This window comes from Megascapheus bottae, chromosome 17 (assembly GCF_031878675.1).
Source record: "Megascapheus bottae isolate mThoBot1 chromosome 17, mThoBot2.hap1, whole genome shotgun sequence".
Taxonomy (NCBI): Eukaryota; Metazoa; Chordata; class Mammalia; order Rodentia; family Geomyidae; genus Megascapheus; species Megascapheus bottae.
In genome coordinates, this window is record NC_143525.1 from 10,826,716 (window position 1) to 10,851,015 (window position 24,300).

The window sequence follows — 24,300 nt, forward strand, 5'->3', positions numbered from 1 at the left end:
GCCCAGGTGGCCTGTGGATCAGGCCCAAAGCATTCTGCCAACTGCCATTTTTTCCATCCTGGCCCCTCTGCCCAAATCCTGAGACTCTGCCAGAATGTGGTTCTAGCTCCCAGGCACTCACAGAAGAGCAGGTGTGCATGGTGGAACCCGCTTTGCACTTCAGTGCCACCCTGCCCTCTAGACGTGGCATCTTCTGGAGGCGGGGCATCCTGGACCGGAGTCAGGATCCGGACGTGCTGCCGATCATCCTCGGTGTCTGGCACAGTCCCTCATGTCATGTGTGCCTTTTCCCAAATCCATCAGCTTCAGTCCTAAGGCCGTGAGCACAGGATTTTCTGAGGTGGGGAGACCCCACACACACTCGACAGTTTTTGTCACAGGTTGCTATCGCCCTCTCACTGTTCTCCATGTCCAAACTGTGTATATGAAAGGTAACTCTAGATAATACCATAAATTGAGGTAGTACAAATTTGGGGTTCAGAGGAACATGTGCTAGGTCTATACTAAAAAAATGGGGGCTGGGAGTTTGGTCTAGTAGTAGAGTGCCTGCCTAGCATGCACGAGGTCCTCAGTACCACATAAACAGAAAAAGCCAGAAGTGGTGCTGTGGCTCAAGTGGCAGAGTGCTAGCCTTAAGCAAAGTGCCCAGGACTGACAAATAAATGGAAGTAACAGTGGCTCCTATAACACAAGGTTTTCCCTAGGTGGGGGTCTTGTTTGATTGGCACACCCCACATCTTCTGTTGGCTTTGCATTTTCTTCTGTAAGCTTGCCAGCTTCACTTACCACTGCCAAGTGTCATGTGAGCAACAGCCCCTGCTCCAGTAGTGAGGGGACCAAATGACCATGGCTTAACTCCATCTGCATCTCGTGTAGGAGCTGGCCTCATCTGAGCGTGCCCGCTGACATGCCGAGCAGGAGCGAGATGAGCTGGCAGACGAGATCGCCAACAGCGCTTCTGGCAAGTGAGTATCGTGCAGCAGACACAGGGGCCATGCTCATCTCATCCTCCCGGGAGCCCTCGGGCCTGTGTGGTCTACAGATGGCATCTCCCTGTCTTATTCATTCCTTCACGCATTCACTAGCAAGCAGCTTTCTTAGCCAGGACCTTTCTGTGAAGCCATTTTTCATGTCTTTGTTCCTGCTTGGCTTCATCATGGTATTATGCGTGCATCACACGCACATCCTAAGCATGCCATGATGGAGCTGGGGTCTCACTGGCTTAACTAAGGGAATGTGAAGATCTTGGTCACATTGTGAAAGTGAACTCACAGCAGTGAGCAGGGAGAACGAGGCAAAGGAGGCAGTCTCTGACTGGAAGACCCAAGGCGGGGAGGGGCAGGGGAATCAATGGGACTTGTACACAGATTTGGGGCAGGGGGCAGGGAAAGAGCCATCGGGAGTGATGTTCAGGTGAGCAGCAAGATGATAGAGGGGTCACACACACACACACACACACACACACACACTTCCCCCCCTCGCCCACCAGGTCCGCACTGCTGGATGAGAAGCGGCGTCTGGAGGCTCGGATCGCACAGCTGGAGGAGGAGCTGGAGGAGGAGCAGAGCAACATGGAGCTGCTCAATGACCGCTTCCGCAAGACCACGCTGCAGGTAGCCACGTGGTGGCCTCTCCCCCGGAAGGGCCCCCACCACCTTGTGCCTCACACAAGTGACAGAGCCCTCTCCCCCTCCCAGGTGGACACACTGAACACAGAGTTGGCAGCCGAGCGTAGCGCGGCCCAGAAGAGTGACAACGCACGCCAGCAACTCGAGCGGCAGAACAAGGAGCTGAAGGCCAAACTGCAGGAGCTGGAGGGGGCTGTCAAGTCCAAGTTCAAGGCCACCATCTCAGCCCTGGAAGCCAAGATTGGGCAGCTGGAGGAGCAGCTGGAGCAGGAAGCCAAGTAAGAGGTCCCAGCAGCTCACAGCTGGACAAAATGTTTAGGGCCTATGTGACGGGAGCACAGATGTGTGGCCGCCGTGGGCAGTGAGAGGTGCCGTGACTCTCAAAGGAATTGCTCAGCGGTGCCAAGGGCTCGGAAAGTGGCTCTCAGGTTGGGCAGCCCCTTAGCTTCCCCTAGACAGACTGGGGTGCCGGTACCTAGGCCCCACCATTACCTGGACCCCGAGAGTCCATTTCCCTCGTGCTGCCTGCCCATTGCTCTTAAGACTCCCAGCTGAAATCATGCTATGAAGGATTTCGATTTAATTGCTGTTAACACAGCTGTGGAGTCCTCCTGTAAGTTTCCTCCAGTGAGACACCACCTACGTTTGACTTCTAGGCAAAGGTGAGATGGAAGCGCAATGGGTTTTTTTGTTTTGTTTTGTTTTCATTGTTAGCCACAACAGGTCCTAGCATCATAGAAGATGGTAAGTTCTAATAAGTTGAGATAATAAACTGAGAGGGTTAGGTGATTAGACTAAGGTTTTTGTTTTCAAAGTCTTGCTAGGTGTGATACATATCTATAATCTCAGCATTGAGCCAGGAGAGCTGGAAGTATAAGGGCTAGATATCAAGACCCTGTCTTATAAACAAATGAACAAATAAAGTCTGTGTTCATTGTAACTGACAGGTAGCTTCATTGTTGCTCAGTTCATTAAGTGCCAGTGGCTTGCACTGTAATCCCAGCTAGTCAGGAGGCTGCAATCTGAGGATCACAGTGTAAAGCCAGCTGGGATAGGCAAACCCAGAGACTCTTGGCTCCAACTAACCACTCAGCCGGAAGTGGAGGGAAAGTACAAGGCCCTGCACTCGAGCCTGCATGTAGGCACGCAGAAGGAGAGAAAAAGCTCATGGAAAGTAGTGATTCATCCTGCATGCAGGGATTAATTGTGCTTTCTCTCCCAGTCAGCACTGAGGGATGTATTACAGCCATGTTTATCATACCAGTCTAACAACATGGGTCAAAAGGGATCACATTCCAAAGCAAAGGGACTTCAGGAGGTGCTTCTCTCCCATCTTTTTTTTTTTTTTTTTTTTTTTTTTTTGCCAGTCCTGGTGCCTGAACTTAGGGCCTGAGCACTGTCCTTGGCTTTCTCAAGGCTAGAGCTCTACCACTTGAGCCTCAGCACCACTTCTGCTTTTTCTGTGTATATGGTACTGAGGAATCAAACCCAGGGCTTCATGCGTGCTAGGCAAGCACACTACCACTAGGCCACACTCCCAGCTATTTGTCCCTTTCAAAACATAATTTTGGGCATGAGAATGTGCACTCTGAAGATCCTAGGTAAGAGGATGGCAATACAAGTCCCGCTGAGATTTTCTCAAAGTCTACATCTCTCCCAGAGTTCTACAGTGATCTGCTTACTCACTTCCACAGGGAACGAGCAGCGGCGAACAAGCTGGTCCGTCGTACAGAGAAGAAGCTGAAGGAGATCTTCATGCAGGTGGAAGATGAGCGGAGACATGCAGATCAGTACAAGGAGCAGGTGAGGGGCGGGGCTGGGAGCCTGGCAGGGCTCCTGTGTCTCCCTCAGCTGTGCCTTAGGCCTTGGCACACCGTGCACACTGGCAACGGATAATTATGTGTTCCTGCCAGGCATTCCTGGAGGATAAAATGAGCACTGGAAGCTGATGAGGGAGGCTTTGTGGCTTGATACCTATCCTGATAGTTTCCTCGCTGGTATTTAAAATAGTTGCAGGCATAGTAAGTGGTCAGCACAGTAGCTCACTAGCTACTCAGGAGGCTGAGTTCGAAACCAGCCTGGTCGGGAAAGCCTGTGAGATTCATCTCCAATTAACTACCCAAAAGCCATAAATAGAGCTGTGGTTCAAGGGATAGAGTGCCAGCTTTGAGCAGAAATGCTCAGGGACAGCATCTAGGTGAGTAAAATCTGAGTACTGGCACCAAAAAAGAAAAGCCTCTGAGCAGCCCCAGTGCATATGTGGGTGATACCCATGATGTGACATGCGCTCACAAGGTGCGGGACAGAGGGGCCAGCAGTGCACTCACCGCTTGCTCTGCTCATTTCCAATCCCCCAAGATGGAGAAGGCCAATGCCAGGATGAAGCAGCTCAAACGCCAACTAGAAGAAGCTGAAGAGGAGGCAACACGTGCCAATGCATCTCGGCGTAAACTCCAGCGGGAACTGGATGATGCCACCGAGGCCAACGAGGGCCTGAGTCGTGAAGTCAGCACACTGAAGAACCGGCTGAGGTGAGTGTGGGGGGGTGGGACAGCAGGTCCAATACACTCCCCACATACCCAGAATGCAGTGCGGCAGCTATGCTTCCTCAGTATCCCTGCATTCGAGACAGCTGAGCTTTGTAGTGCACGGGAGGAAGATGAGGGCCAGGCCCACTCTTGAGTGGACCAACATACTTCATAAGGCTGGAAAGTCCAGCCCAATGTCCTTCCATGTCCACATAGCCATGTGAGAGGACAGGGCCCATTCAGACACAGGGCCATTGCTCCTTGTCCACCAGCCCTGCCAGGTTGCTTAGCACAGGAGAGCAAAAGCCAAACCCACTCCAGGAAAACAGCTTGGAAGCCAGGGTCAGTTGACACCTGCCTAGTGGCATTTTCTACTCATGTACCGCAAGCTACGAGCATTTTTCTATTCTGAAAGGAAGTAAAATACACGTGACAGAAGCCCTGTGTGACCCACAAGACCTAAGAATTCACCACCTCGCCGTTTTTGAGGGAAAGCTGGGGAGGTGGAGCTGTGCGCCATTGCTCTAACGCCTCGCCAGGCAGTCCCGGGTTGAGTCAGGACTTGCCCCACGTCTCCCATGTTGGGTGGGGAAATGCCGAGGCTGGGGTAGAAGTGGACGGCAGCACCCCGCTGGCCTCCCGCTCCTGCATATCGCCCACACGGCCTGCTTTGTGCTCCTGCAGACGCGGCGGCCCCATTAGCTTTTCTTCAAGTCGTTCTGGCCGGCGCCAGCTGCACATCGAAGGGGCTTCCCTGGAGCTGTCAGATGACGACACGGAAAGTAAGACCAGTGACGTGAATGAGGCACAGCCGCCACAGTCCGAGTAGAACAGAAGAGGCAGCGGTGGTGACACAGTGGGACGCTCAGGCCCTGACCCCGCACCGGCCTGCCTGGGGCTGCCGACGTGCTTAGAAATCGGCAGGCTCCAGTATTCCTCGCAGAGAGATCAACTGTGTCTTAAGGCCTTCAGGCCTGCGCAGACTATATCCGGCTTCCGATTAGGTACAATTGCTCCCCTTTTTATATATATATATCTATATATCTATATAGAGATATAGATATATATACACCTACCCAGCACACCTGTTAAACAGATTGTCTCATCGTTGCATCTATTTTCCATATATCCATCAAGAGACCATTTTCTAATCCATGTTAAGAGAACCCTTTTTAACACAAACTCCAGGCCCTCCGTTGCCAGTCGCTGGGCTGGGGGGGCAGCCCCGTGGTCGTGGCTCCATCGCTCTGCATGCTCTGTCCTCCAGACAGCTAACTTAGTTCTGTGTTCATGTGGCTCTGACTCCTCCACCACAGCCAGTCTCTTAGAACATTGTGGAACCTAACCTGCACTCGTATCTCTCATTTCCTCCAAATAATGATCAATCACTACTTCAGTGAGCAAACTGTGAATGGGGCTTTGGAACGATTGGGAGGGGTGGGCCAGATGAGGGGGAGCAGCATCTCCCCGGGGTGGTGGCGGGGAAAGGGGGCCCTGCCCGTTGAACTGGTGGGTGTCCCGCATCTCATGTGAATGGTTCTTGGCCAGAACCATCCTTCCTAGGGAGGGCAGTGGCCACAAGGCGGCTGGTAACCCTGGGGGCCATCACAGCAGCTTCCTGCGCCCTCCTTGCCTCAGGAGCCAGCAGCCACGGGCCCTGCAGGCTGGCCGGCCGAAGGCTCTCCCTCGCCAACCAGGCCCCCCGTGCTGACCTGGCCAATGCAGCCACTGCTTTTGAGTCCAATGGGAATCTTGATTCTGTGTCCGAGGCTTGCTCCAAGTCCGTGCTGAGGTCCTCCTCAAGAACAGACGCCATCTGCCTGAACGCTGACATGCCAGTGGGTGTGAATCCTTCGTTTTCCTTTGCACAGTATTCCAGTGCACACTTAGCATTCTGGTGTTTTGTTTTTGGGGTTTTTTTTGGTTGATAGTTGAGCAAACTGACATTACAGAAAGTGCCTTAGACACTACAGTACTAAGACAATGTTAAATATGTTATTTGCCTCTAGAACAATTTATTGTATTGTTTTGACTGTGCTTCATAACATGTACCTCTCTAGTCAAAGTAGTATTATAAACATTCAGCAACAATGAATCAGTGTTAATGAAAAATCCTCCATCCTCTGCATTGTGCTTGAAAACACAAAACCTTTGGGGGTTAAGAGCTTTACCATCTGTTAGGAAGAATTGTCACGCAGGTTTGGAATCTTGGATCTCCCCTGGATGAATTGTACTGGCTGTTGACCACCAGACTCCTGACTGCAGATATCTTTTCTTGTATTCCCATATTTCTAGACAATGATTTTTGTAAGACAATAAATTTATTCATTATAGATATTTACGCCTGCTCTGTTTACTTGGAGGAAAAAGCACCCGTGGAGAATAAACAGACCTCAATAAACAAGAATAATCATGTGAACGTGGAGTCTGTTTTTCTCATCTTCTGTTCTTAGTTTCCCTTGTGGGGCCTGAGTAAGGGGGGGTGGTTTTAGCTACACGTAACTCCACACACATTAGCAAGAAACCAGGCCCACCAGGGTCTCCTAGAAACAGGCAAACTGGCATTTAGGGGCTCAGTTCAGTTTCTCACCAATGGCCTCCTGGTAAGTGGAAATTTGGGGGAAGAAACTGGACTCAAGTATTTTCAAGTGATCCAAGAGCATTTCAGGCTGCATTTTCAAACAGGATGCACATGGAAAATTCTTCGGGAGTGAGATTCAGCCGGTTGTCCCTCCCCCCCTCAGGGCAGCGTGTAGTGTGAGCTGGCTGGGGCTGGGGAGAAGCCAGGGGAGCAGAGGTCAGGTAGCAGCACTATCTCCTCCTCCTTCCACATTCTTAGATGTGAGCCTGCACCTGGGAAGAGGTGCAGTAGCACCACATGAACAATGGATAAAAACAGATGGTGGTCTGGTATTTTAGCCACGTTCTCATCCCTGCATCCAGGCTCTCCATCCAGGATTTCATGGATGTAGGACTCAACCCTTTCTGACTGTCTGGCTTCACTGGTGTCCATGTCAATGTCTTAGCCACTCAGCTGGCCAAAAGAAACAACTCGGAAGTGGTGCTGTGGCTCAAATGGTAGAGCGCTAGCCTTGACTTGAAGAGCTGAGTTCAAGCCCCACAACTGACTAAAAAAAAAGAAAAGATCTCTGTGGACTGATTGCCAGTTCCTGATTTCCAGTTCCTTTCTTCACTGAGTTGTCAATTAGCAATAATCATGCCTCAGATAAACCTCATTGGCCATGATACCACCAAAGAAGATGTGAACTCTGCACAATAAAGCCAAGGACACACAAGTCGTTTGGAGGAGGTGATGGCAGACTCTTCAAATGCAATCAGCTTGGTGCCAGTAGCTCACACCCACATAATTCTAGCTACTCCTGAGGCTGAGAGATGAGCCCTGACTTCAAGCCTCAGGAATAGCACAAAGAAGGAAAGAAAAAAAGGCAGAGTCCAAAGGATTATTTCAGAATGCTTTGGTAAAGCTAATACCTATCTCTCCCCAACTAGCCTGTGGATGAACCTCCAAAGCCTTGGTATCATTTCAATGGTTGTAAAGCCCTTCCATTTCTTCCTAATTATGCTGTTCTCTGGTTATGGCTGACCCTCCCCCCAAAGCCAGTGTAGCCAAGGAACAAATAAATCCATGTCAAGACCCTGTCCTATCCTCACCACGAAAGTGAGGCGCGGGGGACGCGCAGGCTTAAGATTATACTCTAGAAAGCAGTGTCATTACTTTAACTGATTTCTTAAGAAATGAAATTGGGCCACATTAGAGAGAAATGTAGAATCTACAGAATTAAACCACTTGAATTCTTCCCATTTCAAAAAGTACCAGTAAGTTTGTTCTGTTTTGTGCAGTCACTTCCTATCTCATGTATTAACGGGGTGCTATCCTGATCATTCTCTGCCATTGAACACTGACATTTGTTTCATTAGTTTTAGCCTATTCTTCCTACTGTGGGGTGTTAACCCAAAGGTAAGAGCTTTTAAAGTTTACATCTCCTTGTTAGGTTCATTCACAACCCAGACTGAACAGTCAGGTAAGGTAGAGGAGTCCCCGTCCCTAGATTACAGGGATCAATGTGGTTATTTCCTAATTAAAACAGTCATCTTTTTGGAATCAAAATAGTTCCTTAGCTCCACCCTTTACCGATGGGAGCAGCAGGATTCTACATCTTTACTCAAATCTATACTAGGAAAACCTGGTACCCCGGGCTTTCAGTCCAACCAACGTAAGCAACAGCTCTCCCTCCTTTCAGGCCTCCTGCAGAAAACACAAATCCATATAGAATCTCCGTATTGCGTGTCATTGGAGACTGCAAGCACAGGCCCAGTGACAGTTTCTGCTCCATGTGTATCATATTTGTCTCAGAGGCTTCCTAAGTGCAGATGGGAAATGCTAGCAGAACTCCTGTGGGTGCAGACTGTAGGGGAGCATGGCGTGACCAATCCCAAATCAGAAAGCCACAGCACATTCAACCCCTAACAAGCACTGTTAGATGTGTTCTACTTTCAAATTGGCCTCTTCATATGCACTTATAAAGGAAGTCTGTTCTACTCAGGCATACTGTTAGGGTTTTCCTCCATTCGTATAACCGAAGCTATTCAGGAAACTGACATCTGAGGATCATAGTTCAAAGCCAGTCTGGGAAGGCAAGTCCATGAGACGCCTATCTCTAATTAACCATTAGAAAATCGGAAGTGGAGCTGTGGCTCAAAATGGCAGAGCACAAGAGCTGAGAAACAGCTCCCAAATCCTAAATTCAAGCCCCACAACTGTCAAAAAAAAATTCCTATATTCTTACACATTTTTAATATTCATGGGCCACTTTTCAGATAAAGAACTTCGTCACAAAACTACTGACAAATGTAACTCCTTTCTCCCTACTCATTTTCAGAAAAGAACACCTCATTTTTTAAGGCCAGGCTTAAGTTTCAAATTCATTTAACTTTTGAGGCAGACAATCCATGAAGCAAGCACTCCTTAGCATCCTCTAGGCCAACTGTGAAAACTGCTAGGCCCCCTTCTACCTTTTGGCAACATTTCTTCCAGTTGCCAGGCTTCATGCTCCATTTTAATCAGGAAGGAAGGAGTGCATACTGACTGCACACACTTACCCTGCCCCTCCCCCCCCCCAGTGCCAACTTCCACTCTCAGCAGACTCCTAATGGCACATCTAGAGGCAGTTAGGGCCCAATGGGAACAGAACATGGGAAGCAAAGGGGGCTGGGGAGCAAAATTCCTCCTCCTACAAAACTGTGCTGGTCCAATGCTCATCACTGGTAACCTGCAAAATGGGCTCTTACCCTGAGGGGCAAAGCAAGGCCCTAGGCTGGGAAAAGCACGGTAGGAAAAGCTTCTGAGCCTGCTTCCAGTCCTGGCTTGGCTCTGCACTCACTGTGCAAGCGCAGGCCAAGCCACCAACCCACTGTCTTAGCTGTCCACACTTAGCCACTTCCACTCAGTTCCCATGTACTTTGCCCAATTCAAGTTCCAGTCAAGCTCCTGGTTCCCAGCTCCCAGCTGCACTGGTGGTTAACTGCTGTGACCACGCAGGGCTGAAGGGACGCAGGACACTGACTCTCCTCAGGTAAGAGGGTGTTTTGGAAGTGGGGCAAGAGAAAGAAATAAAAGCATTGGGAGACAAGAGGCCCGTGATCACTGATTTTTCCTGGGCCCCAGGGCGCTGCCCAGGCCCCGCAGACCCGGCCAGCACGCAGCCTTCACCCCGCAGACACAGGCACCAGCGAGCCCCTCCAGCGCCATGACCAAGGCTGGGTGGCGGCGGCCTCCCCCAGCCGCGGCTCCACGGCTCCACGTGGAGGAGCCCAGGACCGCGGCCTCCTTGGGTGGGGAGCAGGGAGGGCCGAGGCCTTCACAGTCTGGAGCCTGTGCAGCCCGGACCTGGGGTGACCTCCCTACCCCACAGAGGGGGGGCCTCCCCCCCAACCCCGCGACCAGAACCGACAAAGGTCCTAACGGCCCTGGAAGGTGAGCGGAGCAACGGTCGGCAACGGCCGGTGGCCCGGGCGCTTGGGCCAGTGTCCCCGGAGAAACCTTGAGGTGTGCCCGCAGGAAGCCCGCAGGGCTGGCGGCCTGTGTGTACAACACGGGGACGGGGGTGCGGGTCGTGGGGCCTGAATCAGAGCCTGCTGGTCCGAGCCCTCTTGCTCAAGGCTGACGCTCCACTACTTTGACCCACAGTGCTCACACCTGTAATCCTAGAGCTCCTCAGGAGGTGGAGATCTGAGGATCATGGTTCAAAACCAGCCCGGGCAGAAAAGTCCCCACCAGACTCTGATCTCCATTAACTACCCAAAAACCGGACGCGGAGCTGTGGCCTTGTGCAAAAGAACTCAGGGACAGCACCCAAACCCTGAGTTCAAGCCCCATAACCCACAACAACTACTGAAGGTATGTTAAATGTAAAGGTAAAATCAGATACCTTTTTGCTAACATTCATATGAAACTTGAGGAATGGAATGGAGAAACCACCTGTAAGCAGAATGGCAGGTACTGCCTGTACTCATTCAGTGGTTTAGAGGTGTGAGTGCATTTGCAAAAGGTAATAAACAGCCAGGGGCCCGTGGCTGTAATCCTAGCTCCTCAGAAGGCTGAGATCTGAGGGTTGAGATTCAAAGCCTTATCTCCAATTAACCGCCAGAAAACTAGAAGTGGCACTGTAGCTCAAAATGGTAGAGTGCAAGCCTTGAGCTGAAGAGCTCAGGAACAGCGCCCCGGCCCAGAGTTCAAGCCCCATAACCAACCCAAAAAGGTAATATGTTAGTGTATTCCTATCTGGACATCCTCAGATGCCATTTTCTGTACTGTTCATCTTGGTTTGCTGTGTCTATAGCGCATATAGAACAGACAAGGTCCAAATTTTGCGATATCTAGTCTAGATGTAAGAGGTTGCCAGTGTGTGATAAAGTAGTAAAATTAGCACATTCTGTGTACTTAGTGTTGAAATGCTATAGGAAGCTTTCCTCTGTAAATACCATTTAGATATGAATTTCCTCAACTATCTCTAAGCATTACATATCTCTGGATTTGTCCACTGGTTTAAAGGCAGAAAAAAAAAAGGAAGTGAGGGCATCACCCAGGGCCAAAAAGGCCGTATGTAGAAGCAATCCTTTGACCATAACCACTGCTGCACAGTGCAATTTTATTGAGCAGTGCTGGTAGCACAGCAGGCAAGTTCAGGTATTGTTATACTAAGAAGTAGAAGGAGTGTTCTGTAAAAGTTGAGGAACACTGTATTCAGAAATGGAATTGTTAAGCCACCTCTGTGTGGGCAGTGTATTTTTTGTCCCTGTCCATTGGATTGAGGAAGGTGGCAAAAAAGAAACTGCTGCAAAAGGTATTTCATTAACGTGTGAGAAAATTTCAGCTTATCCTATACTTCCCTTTGTACATTTAATTTTGCCATACTGTATACAGGGTATAGACAAATGAGTCCTAATTTTATAATATCTAGTCTCTAGGTATCAAATAGGTTGCCAGGGACATAAGCAGAGTCAATAAACTAATACATGTTGTATGCATTGTGTTGAAATTCATCGAAAAGCTGTCTTCTGAAAATGACCTTAGAAGCAAAGTATGTAACATCTGTGACTATTTACCTGTATCATTGTGATAATGGAAAGGAGGTGGAAGAAATGAAAGTCTTTGAGCTAAAATGCTCAACTCCCAGAACCAGTTACATGTGTGTAGTTTTATCCAATACCACTATGTTGATAGTGGACAATTAAGTCCTTATTTGAAGCATCTGTTCTCTCTAGCTGTTTAGAAGTACACAAAGGCTGGCCAGGTGGCTCACACCTATAATCCTTGCTACTCTAGAGGCTGAGATCTGAGGATCATGGGTAAAGCCAATACCCACACTAACACTGAAGTCTGTAAGATTCTTATCTCCAATTAACCACTAGAAAATTGGAAGTGGCATTGTGGCTCAAGGGTAAGGATGGTGGCCTTGAGCTGAAAAGGTCAGGGATACCACCCAGGTGGAGTTCAAGCCCCACAATCAACCAAAAATAGGGGAGAAAAAAGTACACAAAGTATGTTAAAAAGAGGTGGTGAATGGATACAGAAAATGTTATATATATATATATATATGTGTGTGTGTGCACATACACACACACACAGTGGAATTCTACATAGCCAACAGACAATATAATGGCATTCTCAGGGAAGTGGATGAATCTAGAGCGAATCATGTTGAGTGAGACAAGTCAAGACCAAAGGAACAAAAGGTGCATGGTATCCTTAATATGTGGCTATTAGATCCAAACAGTACAAGAGGAAGGACTCAATATTTGCATACCCAATGCTATGGATATGGTAGTGGAAATATAAACACAACTACATAGATACAAAACCCTATGACACTATAGACATAATGCTTTATTACATAAATTAATATGTATCTATGATATACAAACCCTTAGCCTAATTTTGATTATGTTCTAGAAACTAAGTGCCATGATTGTATATAGAGATTCCCTTCTTGAATACTCACTTGTTAAACATGTCATTTGAAATATGATGTAAAAATCAATGTTAATAAATTCTTTAATGAAAAAGAAGTGGTAATTCATTTTGTAGATATTAAAATTCATAATGAAATGATCTCTTTTGGAAGTAGAAGGATGAAACCACTTCTGAGCAGTACACAGGGTGTTTATTCTGGCTCAGGGAGAAAGCCAAGTGAAGTGCTGAGGACTTCTACCAATGGCTTTACAGTGAAGCTAGATTGACCAGTTTCTGGTGTCTATGAATTTTAATTTTGTTCTGTGTATAGTGTATATAAAGGACATGAGTCCTAATTTACAATATTTAGGCATGCTAGACGCTAAAAAAAGTTGCCAGTGACAAAAGTAGAGTTCATAAACTAATACAGTAAGTATACTTTGTGTTAAAATTTATAGGAAAGACTTCAAACATTGGAGTGCAATTATTAAAAATCCCCTTGAGAGATGTGAAACAACCCTGACCAACTTGGTTGAGATGGTGATGGGAATGATTCTAGGCCAGAATTAGAGCTTCTGTTAAGTGTGTGTGATTCACCTGGCGCTACTTACATCTGGTGGGAAGCATAAAACCTTATTAGAAGCATCTAGTCTTTCTAGATGTCGAAGTGTGCATACTCTTGTAAAAGGAGGGGGCTAATATGAAATCTTTTTTTGAATGAGTTAATGTTTTGGAGGCTGTGCTATTTACTGGCTGGCAGGAGGTCGGGGTTGGGGAGGAAGTGTACAATGAGCAGGCTATGTCTGTTCTGTTATCTAGACTTTTCTGAATGTATTTTAACTGCTAACTTAAGAAGTCCTTATCTTGGAATTTGCATCTGGAGTGATAGAGAGGAGGATGAGGAAGGGCTCTTTGCTAGTATCTCCCATGTAGGAGGCACTTTCAGTTAGAATCCTAAGTATCTCTGTGCATTTTTGGTAAAATAATTGTATTCATACACCAAGTTCATTAGTTCACCACATCTACTCTTTCTAAATGTTCTGAGATGATGGTTCATGGTAAAAAGAAAAGCTAGTGAATTAGCTAACCTGGTGAGTATCTGTTATAAACAGCAGCAGATGCATCTTGGGACACAGAATTGTGCCTCCTCTGGGCAATGGAGTCAGAGGGGAGGAAGAGGAAGTCTGCAGGGAGAGATGTATGCAAGTGTGCTCAGATTCAGTCTCTGATTAACTTCTGATGTGATGGTCTGGTTGTACCACGGGGACACATACATACATTTAGTGGAAACGTACTTCCTTGCTAATATTCTCATAGTATACTATAAACCAACTAATGAGCTTAAAAACTGCTTAGCACATCTTGCTTTATATCTCACTTTAAATTGGGCATAAAGGAAATGTCTAGAAGCCTGTTGCTGTTTTTGTCTTCAGTGAAATTTTTGTTCCCAAGGAAGGAGAAAAGGCAATGTTTTTCCCCAGACAGATAGAGATGGATGGTGTAGATTTGTGTGGCTTAGGGATTTTCAACTGGTGAATTCATAACATTTGGGTGTAGATTTGTGTGGCTTAGGGATTTTCACCTGGTGAATTCATAACATTTGGAAAAGCATGACACGTCATAGGACCTGTTACCTAAAAAGGATTGGTGTGTGAACATGAAGGAACTGGCCAGCCATGTCCAACTGCATGGCTTGTGGCAGTTAATACTTTGTTCTTGCTTATGTAAAGTTTCCTGTAACACACATGTTAAATAAAGGTTATTTTTTTAAGCCTGGGGGGAAAAAAAAGCCAGGAGCTGTTGTTGACTCTGCCTATAATCCTAGCTACTCAGAAGACTGAGATCTGAAGCACATGATTCAAACACATTTCCGGGGCCCCAGATTATAGCCTAGTGGTGGAGTGCTTGCCTACCATGCATGAAGCTCTGGGTTCGATTCCTTGGTACCCCATACACAGAAAAATGCCTCAGGACTGGCCAGAACAAACAAAAACAAAGCCATTTCTGGACTGGAAATCTGTAGACACACTTATTTCCAAGTAACTACCAATAAAAACCAGAAGCAGAGCTAATGGGCTCGAGTGGTAGCCTTGAGCAGAAACTATGTTCAGGTACAGCCCCTAGAGTTCTGAGTTCAAGCCTCAGAACTAGCACCAAAAAAAAAAAATACTGTGTGGAAAATGAACTATGAAACTTGTGGGCAGGGATGGATAGGAGGGGAAAACTGGGGGAAAGTAAAAGAAGGGATGGCATTGAACAAAAACCAAACGTACCCTTAGATAGGTGCTGGTAACTCATGCCTGTAATACTAGCATTCATAAGGTTGAGGATCGAAGCTGAAAGCCAGCCCAGGCAGGGAAGTCTGTGAGTCTCATCTCCAATTAGCCACCAAAAAGCCAGAAGTGGAGCTGTGGCTCAAATGGCAGAGCACTATTCTTGAGCAAAAGAGCTTAGGGATAAATGCCCAGGACCAGAAAAATACTCATTACCTGATTTATGAAATGGTAACTCCTCTGCTTAACATCTTTTTTTTTTTTTTTTGCCAGTCCTGGGCTTGAGCTCAGGGCCTGAGCACTGTCCTTGGACTTTCTCAAGGCTAGAGCTCTACCACTTGAGCCTCAGCACCACTTCCGGCTTTTTTCTATGTATGTGGTACCAAGGAATCGAACCCGGGTCTTCATGCATGCTAGGCAAGCACTTTAACCACTAGGCCAAACTCCCAGCCCTCTGCTTAACATCTTAATGGCAATAAAATTATGTGCTTAAAAAGTTGAAAGTTGGAGGCCGGGAGTTTGGCCTAGTGGTTAAAGTGCTTGCCTAGCATGCATGAAGACCTGGGTTCAATTCCTTGGTACCACATATAGAAAAAAGCCGGAAGTGGTGCTGAGGCTCAAGTGGTAGAGCTCTAACCTTGAGAAAGTCCAAGGACAGTGCTCAGGCCCTGAGCTCAAGCCCAAGACTGGCAAAAAAAAAAAAAAAAAAAGTTGAAAGTTGGGCTGAGTTTGGCCTAGTGGGTAGAGTCCTTGCCTAGCATGCACAAAGACCTCGGTACCACATACATAGAAGCCAGAAGTGGTGCTGTAGCTAAAGTGGTAGAGCTCTAGCCTTGAGAAAGCCCAAGGACAGTGCTCAGGCCCTGAGTTTAAGGCCCATGACTGGCAAAAAAAAAAAAAAGTTATTTGCAAGGAAATGGATGGGCTAAGAAAAAATCATATTGAGGTAAGTCAAGCTCAGAGAGACAAACAAGCAAAAAGCTCAATCTAAAATACAACTGGATATGGTAAATTATACAGGACTCAGACTTTCACACAGAGGACAAAGAATACTTTCAGGAATGGGAACACAAAGTCACAATGCCTATGGGCAACTGATCACATAAGACAGTATTTACTGAAATGAACTCCAGGAACTAGAAACAAGGATTTTTCACCCCCTTTTTGTCCTGTTTGTGTTTTGGTGGGGGTGTGGGGATACAGGTAAGGAGAGGAAAAGAAATGGAGGGAGAAAAGGTGAACAAACGCAACAGTAGTATTCACACTCTATGCTGAAAATGAACCATGCAACTTGTGGGTGGAGCTGAGGGGAAAACTGGGAGACAGTAAGGGGTGATATTGCCCAAAAAGAAATGTACTCACAGCCAGGTGTGGTGGCTCACACCTGTAAATCCTACTCAGGAGGCTGAGATCTGAAGATCGTGGTTCAAAGGCAGCCTGGGCACTAAAGAACTTGAGACTCTTACCTCCAATGAACCACTAGAAAATGGGAAGTGGCGCCATGGCTCCAGGAGTAGGGCGGTAGCCTTGAGCTGAAGAGCTCAGGGACAGCACCCAGGTGCAAAGTCCAAGCCCCATAACCCACCAAAAAATAAAAAGTATTCATTACCTGACTTCTCTGTACATACATCACCATTAAAATAAAATACAAAAAAATTCAAAGTTGAAAGTGAAAACCCCTCACGAGGAGACTGGAAGACAACAAACCACTGCCTTCTGGGATCCGATGCTCGAGTGGACACAGAACAGTGAGTGTATCCTGCAAATGACCCATGGCCGCCATAGCCAGGGTCCCCTCCAGCCAGCAACCCATCAAGCCTACCAACTGGCAGAAGTGCTAGCATGCTAAATCCCAGCCCGCTAAAGGCGGCAAGAATCTGAGAAGTCACTGGGAGCCAAGTAGGATGACTCAGGGCTCCCAGTTTCATTCTTGCTTTTACCAGAGGGGCTCTACTGATGTTTTAGACTTGAGTTTACCTCTCATCTAATCCTCCACAGCTGGGCAAGAAGCTGAACGCTGCTGAACATCAAAAGATTTAAAGCAGCTGGCACCGCGCACACTGTGGCAGAAGCCTCCAGGGAAGCTGGCGCAGGACAAAATGGAAGTGGTAACAGCAGACATTCCTGTCCATACACTAGCTGACAGAAGAAACATGAGTGTATCCCAACTTAGTTCTTTATTCAAGAATCCTGGCTCTTACACTTTTTTGTTGGGGGGGAGAGGTCAGTTCTGGGGCTAGCATGCTACCACTCAAGAACAGCTTTTTCTGTGTATACGGTACCAAGGAATCAAACCCAGGGCTTCATGCATGCTAGGCAAGCATTCTACCAATAGGCCATGCTCCCAGCTCCCCCACTTACACTACTGAAAACTATAAAGTCTAATATGGGTTTATGCTGCTGTAGATGCATTCATACCCACCCCACTGGTGTCTTGGCACTTGTCATCTCTCATTTGCAGGAAAGCAACATGAGAGAAGCTCAGCTCTATGTGAACTCAAATCCCACAGCACAGCTAGGGGACCAGCTCCCCATCTGTTAAGTCCCCCTGGCCTGGAAGCTCCCTTCAAGTCCTGGTTCTTTCTCCAGGCTTTTGCATAGGCTTGGGCTAAACAAAGCTATGCTTCATACAACGCTGAAAACACATGTCTCACAGATTGGCACACACACGCCTGCTCAGTGCATAAGCCATCTGCCATGACCACCTGAATCTCGCCCCACTCCTCAGCTGCCATCCTACCACAAGTCGAAGGAGACACTGTGTATGCTCAAGCTCCTTTCAGGATGGCAGAGACCCAATAAAGCAACTTCAATCATTATTTTCTGTGAAATTTATTGTTTACACATTAAAAGATTTTCTTTTGGAGGGGGAAGTATTTTGTTTTTTTAGCCACATGATGATCCTATACAGCTGCCCAAAGTAGGACACCATCATTAGTCATTAACATGCCATATGAGTTCTGAATAAATAAAAGCTACAAAGCCCAAGTTATATACAAATATCTTAGGCAATAATGTTTACAAACCTATGTACAATAAAACAAATGTAAACAGTAAGTGCAGCATGAGAGCAATCAAAGGATGCAAGGGACAACCACTTTTGGTCAGTCTGCCCCCAGAAGCTGGCATGGGCTAGCCCCCAGAAGCTGGCATGGGCTAGCCCCCAAACCAGGACCCTCAACCTTTCCCCGATGCAATGGACAGACCTTCAGAAGAGAAAACAAAAATACTCTGAAGATGTCGTTGAACTGAAGGACCGGAAAGCTGGTGGGCAGGTGGCTGCCACTGCCCCTGTGTCTGAGGCACGCAGAGGAGGAGGTGGCAGCAGGAGGGTTAGCCTGGCGCGCCCAGCCCTGGAGGCTGCTGCCACCTGCAGCCCAAACAGCATCTCGCCGCTTCGGGAGGCAATCCCAGGGAATGGAAACTGCTTACATAAAATGAGAAGGTGCAGACAATGTTCCCGAATTCAGTGACCTTCCTGACTCTTGGCCAGAAACAGGCTCAATTGGCAGGGGTGGAGCTGGGGGACACGTGATTATGAGCACTTGATGCTTGGGTAGGAGCTTAGAAGGGCACCTGTCAACCTGATTGGGGGAGAAGTTCTAGAAGATCTGTAATGTCTTAAACAACTAAATCCTATCAGCACAGCAGAGTAGGGGCTATGAGGCAGATGTGATGAACGGGTACTTCCGCATCCAATGACCAAGTAATACACACATGTATCACCTTGTGACCCACAAAAGTGCAATCATGTGAAACCAACGGCACTACGGCAAGAAGAGAAAATAGCCAGTATTGATATTGCACAGAGTCCTAGGGCTGGGCAGGGCCCAGCAGCCACCACGGCATGCAGCCTGCCCTCTGCCAACTGTGAGGAGGCAGACGGAGGGGCACAGGGCTGGGCCCAGGCACCAAGGACGAGGTGTGGGTGTCCTGGGCTGTTGGAGGAGGGCAGGGGCCCCCACCTGGAGGCTGGGCACTCACACACTGAGAGGCAGCATACCCGGTGCCGATGAGGGGCGCGAAGAGCCCAGACCAGAAGGAGGAGGAGCTGGATCAAAGCCGTTTACTGCCCTGTGGGAGTGACCAGAGCAGAGAGGAAGGGGAAGAAAAAGAGAAACCATCATTTTAGATCACTCTACAAACAACAATCAAATTCATTTGCTTCCTGTAATTTGTCTTTCTGATCCACAGCAGAAACCCAAACACCCAGGAATGAGTAGCTACACAGAAAGCACTGGGAGAGGTTCACAGTCCTGAGGTACCTTGACCAACTAAGCAACGCCATCACACTGGTTACTAGAGCTGCAGCGTTTGCATTTTTCTCCCATAGATCAAGTCTAAATATCTGGCATAGGGACCTAGTTAAATAAATTGTATAGCAAAATGGTAATAAATAACAACCATAAAAAAAAAAATCCCATCCAGGTGCCAGTGGCTTACACCTAGGATGGCAGTTCAAAGCCAACCCACGCAGGAAAGTCCATGAGACTCTTATCTCCGATAAACTACTTTTAAAAAAGAGAGAGAGAGAGCAAGCTGTGGCTCAAAAGGTAGAGCACTGACCTTAAACAAAAGAAGCTCAGGGACAATGCCCAAACCCTGAGTTCAAGCCTCAGGACTGGCACCAAAAAAAAACATTCCACAGAGTTTTTAACAGCATGGGAAAATACTCAGAATGTTCTAAAATGTTACATCAAAAAAGCAGCAGCTACCCAACTGTGTATATCCAAGTGATATGAAGAAAAAAAGTATACAGCACATATCCTGGATTCCATACTAGAGCTCTACATAGATGTCACTGTGCAGCTATATCTACAGTGTTTAGATATATATGCACAAAGATATGCACACATGTATATGAATATAGGATGCAGCTTCTATATGTATACATCTACATACATGTTTAAACACACACATTGTTAATAACGTATGTGTGTGTATCACAGGAGGAAAAACTTAACAGTAGTTACTTTTCTTCCCTCTGGACTGTGGGTAAATTGCTTAATACTTGGTAATTTATTTTTTTCCAAACCTCTTATAATATACATAAATGTCTTAATAAGAGAGAAAAATAACTTTTTAAGAATTGCTTAGGAAGCCAACACAGATGGGTAGGAGTTGTTTTGCGTTTTTTCAGCTCAGCCCCATGCATACCCAGCAAGATGGCAAGCCCCAGCCACTACACCTGGCAGCATAGTTAGAGGAAGCAGGAAGGGAGAGAAGGAAGGAGAGGCTGTGTCAGCCTTCCTGCCTGTAATCTTCCTACAAGAATCTGTTGCATTAGCAGTCTGGGAGACACGGAGAACCTGTCTGTCACTGTCACCCCGCTGGTCATGAAGGGGCCCAAGTAGCTGAGTATTATCTCATGGTAATACTCATGACAGCCTCAAAAAAAAAAAAAAAAAAAAAAACAGAGAGGGAAGCTGAGCAAACCATGGTTCTATAATCATATACAGAAATGAGCATGCAGAGATACTTGGCAAATAATACTTTGAAGAGACAGATTTCACATCCCAAGAAAGTAAGCACAGTCCACATTTCATACATAAAATCAGGGCCAAGAGCATGGAGAAGGAAGCTGTATTATGTCATCTGTCTCTGCTGCAGCTTGTTCAACCTAGATTTCCCCTTTTCCTTTAGGGATTTGAACCCATCATATCTGAAAACTTTTAAATTGTCCTTATTTCTCAGGGCTATATGCCAGGGCCACATCCTACTTGCTGCTGAAGTTATCACCTAATAAGCTCCAAAGCCCTATTTATCCTTCATCAATCTAGCCCCAGAGTCTCTAGTACCTCTTCTAGAAACTTCCAGAACTACACATGCAGCATTAGCCTCAATGGTCCAGCCTCATAGCACTATGGCAGAGGAAGCTGTGCTGCAAAGAACCTCAAATCTCAGCAGAGAAGGAGCACTGTCAGATGCCAAGAATCTGCCACCTAGTCCAACGGGATGTGCAAAAGCAGCTGGCACTGCGTGGCTCCCTTGCAGGTGTAGTATTTTCAAATTAGATACACTTTTAAGGAACATCAAGTTCTCCATTGTTGCAGAGCTTAAAAAAAAAACAAATGAGGGAGGGCCCAGGCAGTAATCCAAGCTCACCCAGTGAGTTGTTGGGTGGGGGAGTCAAGCCCACAGCCTGCCTCCAGATACCCAGGGCAATCAGCAGCCCTCAGCTCCCAGTGCAGATCAGTGATAGAAAGGGACCATAAGCAGCATGGTCAGGAATGCCCAGGAAGCAGGTAAGGTAGGTCTCTGTGTAGATACAGATGCAACCCTGGACTTGGACTATCACCTTCCAGGATCTCACCTAGCACTCTTCTGAATCAAGAAGTGGGACGTTAAAGCCAGAGAGAGAAGAAAGCTGACATACAGGAGGGATTTTCAAGTGGGGAAAGGTCTGTGAGAGAAGAAACACCTCCATATGTACCTAGAACAGTAAAAGAGTCTCATGGACCACTCAGTCTCAGAGGACTGAGTGGAGGCAGGAACAGAGGGATAGCCCTGGACATTAGTTATGCATGCAGAAGTATTCAAACCTGTGCAATTCATCTAGTTAAGGAAAGCAGAGGTTCCAGCTCTTAAGAAATAGGTGCTAAAACCACTATAAATGGCAACCGGAGTAGTGAATGGAGGAAAAGAGCCAATGTGCATTCAGAAATCTGGAAAACTATCACAACAGAGATAGGAAGAAAACTAACTCTACCAAAGAAGGGAGGTCAGCCCACATGAGAGGGCAGTAGGAAACAAAGGCAGCTCACCAACTCAGAAGAGCGGAGGACAGCAGAGCCCAGGAGGATAAATACGAGCTCTGAGCAGGAGCTTGCTAACTGAAAAGCAGTTCTGAATCATAGAACTGATCTTACACATGACCCATCTCCCGTTACAGTTTAATCCTAGTTTAATCTAAGAATACAAGAACAAACACAGAGGTAGGGGAGTCTATTGTCATTAGCACCCGGCTTGCAAAAACAAAAATAATCAGAGAACAGAAGGAGCCCCACTGAAACTGGATCCTCAGGCCTGGCCATCAGCCCATTCTGGACTTAAGAGATCACCCTACCCTACCTGGGAAGTGCAATTAGGGAAACCAGCCAGTGCACTGCTTGATTTGGTTCTGTTGAGGCAGGGTTTCTCCAGGCTCAAAGCTGACCCTGAACTCCTGGGCTCAAACTAATCTGGCCTTACCCAACCTCCCAAGAAGCTATGACATGGGGCAAATGTCATCACCCTAACAATTGATGAAGAGTGGTTTGGGACGGCTGAACTGACAGTCATGGTAGTGAAAGGGGGCAGGATCTCAGAGGCTCACTCATGGTCTGTAAGTCAGTTAAAGCTGAGTCAGCCCAAGCAGTTAGTAAAACCAATTGGTTAATGTGTCTTCCACACCATGATTAAGAAAGAGAGGAAGAAAGCACAGCAAACATTCAGTTACCCATGAACAACGTGGGAAATATGACTTTTTCTTGCCTAATAAAAAAAAGGAAAGAATGTTAAACAGTAATACAAATAATATTTTCACATCATGCCTTAAAATTAGTCCATGCCCACCTCCACACCACCTGAAGGAAATAAGACTAGCTTGCCAAAGTAGAGCAAGTGATACAATAAAAGCTGAAGTTGTGGAGGAAAAAAAAAAAAAGAATGCTAATCTCACAGCAGACTCAAGGGACCATATCACACATGAACTCTACACTTTTAGGGGACATAAACAGCACAGTTGTGAGTGGCAGGAGGAATATGTATAAGTAGAAAAACAGCCTTTGAGGGACTAGCAGTGTGTAAAATCTTAGCTCCAAGAAGCCCTCAAACAACTGGAACTTAATCTTATAAAGCCCCACCTCTGGTTTAGGAGTTTTACATGTAAGGCTTTGCTGAGTGCGAAGGCTATGGGAGATGAAGGTGGAGGGGCATGCTCACTCCACACAAGTAAGCTAGTGATGGAGCTGCCAGCACCTCTTCAGTAGAGAGGGGTGAGGCATGCTGAAATGACCAGCCCACCTTCCACATTCCCACAAAGACTGGCTGCTTTTTTTTTTTTAACCAGACAAATTTAATCATGGATCTAAGGATGGAGCTAGTTGCCCTTTTCTTTTTGAAAAGTGAGCAAAAGAAAGGCCAGAAGTAAAAAGCCAAGCAAACCAGAAGAAAGATGGGAGAAAAGAAAAGCAACAAGGAAGCAGAAGCATCATGAACCCACAACAAAACTTCCTCGGGAATATGGCAGCTAGAAAGATTCCTCCAGCAACAGCAGCAGGTTACTGTTGACAGTGTGCATACAGAATGCACTGTCAGATAATAAGCTAAACACTTGGGGCAAAGGCCACTCAGTATAAGCATATTCCATTCTTGGTAGAAACAATACAACATTCAATTTTTACAAATGAAAACCAATCCCAAATACCTGGTTCTATCAGGATGCATTTTTTTGCAGATCAGTTCAAAAATTCTGGCTGCCCTACCTCTCAGCTACCTGTAGAAGGGCTTCAGGCAGAGAGCCCAAGGCTACTCTGGTTTCAGTCTACCCTGAGTCCTCTCCGCCATCCCCAACAGCAGGTGTGTTTCTGGGCCACACCTGCCCTCTAATGGGAGGCAGATGGGAGACATGCGCAATGAGCCCCAGTGGATAGCACTGGTGATGACCATCGGAAGCACATTCCATGCACAAAGGCTCCTGCTCAAGAAGTCTAGTCCATGCCTTTTCTCATGTCACAATATGCCTGAGTCCTACCAAGAAATGAGATTGTAGAGCTAGACTAACAACTGCTCTACTGAAAGCAAAGACAAGTTTCAGGGAAAAAAATACACAGTTTCCAATGCTCCTGAAGATTTCCCCTAAATTTTCTATGCATCATTTGTGGGATAAGGTTACTCTGATGAAGAAATAATTACCCATTCTATGTGCCACTACTCACTTTCCATGTACAAAAATAGGAACACTGCCAAGTTTGCCTGAAACTCGTAAGCCTACAGAAAATTAATTTTATACTTATCCCACCTGAAGAACCCCAAAGATTAAAATTCTATTTTATACAATGAATGTATAAAATGTGTTTTTAATAGATTATCTTCACTGAAAAGTGTATATTTCAGGATAGAAGTATCTTAAGGTACCAAAATGAACCAGAACTTACCACTATCGGGAGAGATAATAAGACACACTTTGTAAGAGTGAACTGTACAGACATTAGGTCCTTCCAAACCATAATCAGAGAGGACCACAAAAAAAAAAAAACCCATGAGTTTTTTAAGATATTGTGAAATTTTCTGTAATTGTCTGGCATTGTTTATACAGAAAAACAAGAAAGAACTGCCTTTGTGACTCACAAGACAGAGATGGCAAGAGATCCTGGGTGCCTCAGTTGCTAGTCCAGTAATAACAACCTAAAGTAGCA

At 46.6% G+C, this 24,300-nt stretch overlaps 2 protein-coding genes across 4 annotated transcripts in view; one reads left to right on the plus strand and one right to left on the minus strand.

The window, feature by feature from the left end:
- Positions 1–910: 910 nt before the first annotated feature.
- On the plus strand, positions 911–6,489 carry LOC150050961 (myosin heavy chain, embryonic smooth muscle isoform-like). Its single transcript, XM_090349586.1, has 6 exons — positions 911–965; positions 1,490–1,613; positions 1,698–1,906; positions 3,323–3,431; positions 3,987–4,159; positions 4,841–6,489. The coding sequence occupies exons 2-6, from the start codon at positions 1,572–1,574 to the stop codon at positions 4,983–4,985; spliced, it is 678 nt and encodes a 225-aa protein (XP_090205712.1). The 5' UTR covers positions 911–965; positions 1,490–1,571; the 3' UTR covers positions 4,986–6,489.
- Positions 6,490–17,718: 11,229 nt separating this feature from the next.
- Ndel1 (nudE neurodevelopment protein 1 like 1) overlaps positions 17,719–24,300 on the minus strand; it is a 55,540-nt gene continuing 48,958 nt past the window's right edge. For 2 of the 3 annotated variants that reach the window (XM_090349588.1, XM_090349587.1), the window contains exon 9: positions 17,719–18,976. In XM_090349588.1, coding sequence (XP_090205714.1) covers positions 18,883–18,976 — 94 coding nt within the window. In that variant the 3' untranslated portion in view covers positions 17,719–18,882. Of the gene's footprint in view, positions 18,977–22,340; positions 22,376–24,300 lie in introns of all 3 variants that reach the window. The other variant, XM_090349589.1, reaches the window with a different exon arrangement.

Bases quoted from the DNA above. Each gene is read 5' to 3' on its own strand.
- LOC150050961 (XM_090349586.1), top strand. From the start codon at position 1,572: ATGGAGCTGCTCAATGACCGCTTCCGCAAGACCACGCTGCAG. The intron at 1,614-1,697 runs GTAGCCACGTGG...TCCCCCTCCCAG, and splicing joins TCCGCAAGACCACGCTGCAG to GTGGACACACTGAACACAGA. The intron at 3,432-3,986 runs GTGAGGGGCGGG...CAATCCCCCAAG, and splicing joins CAGATCAGTACAAGGAGCAG to ATGGAGAAGGCCAATGCCAG.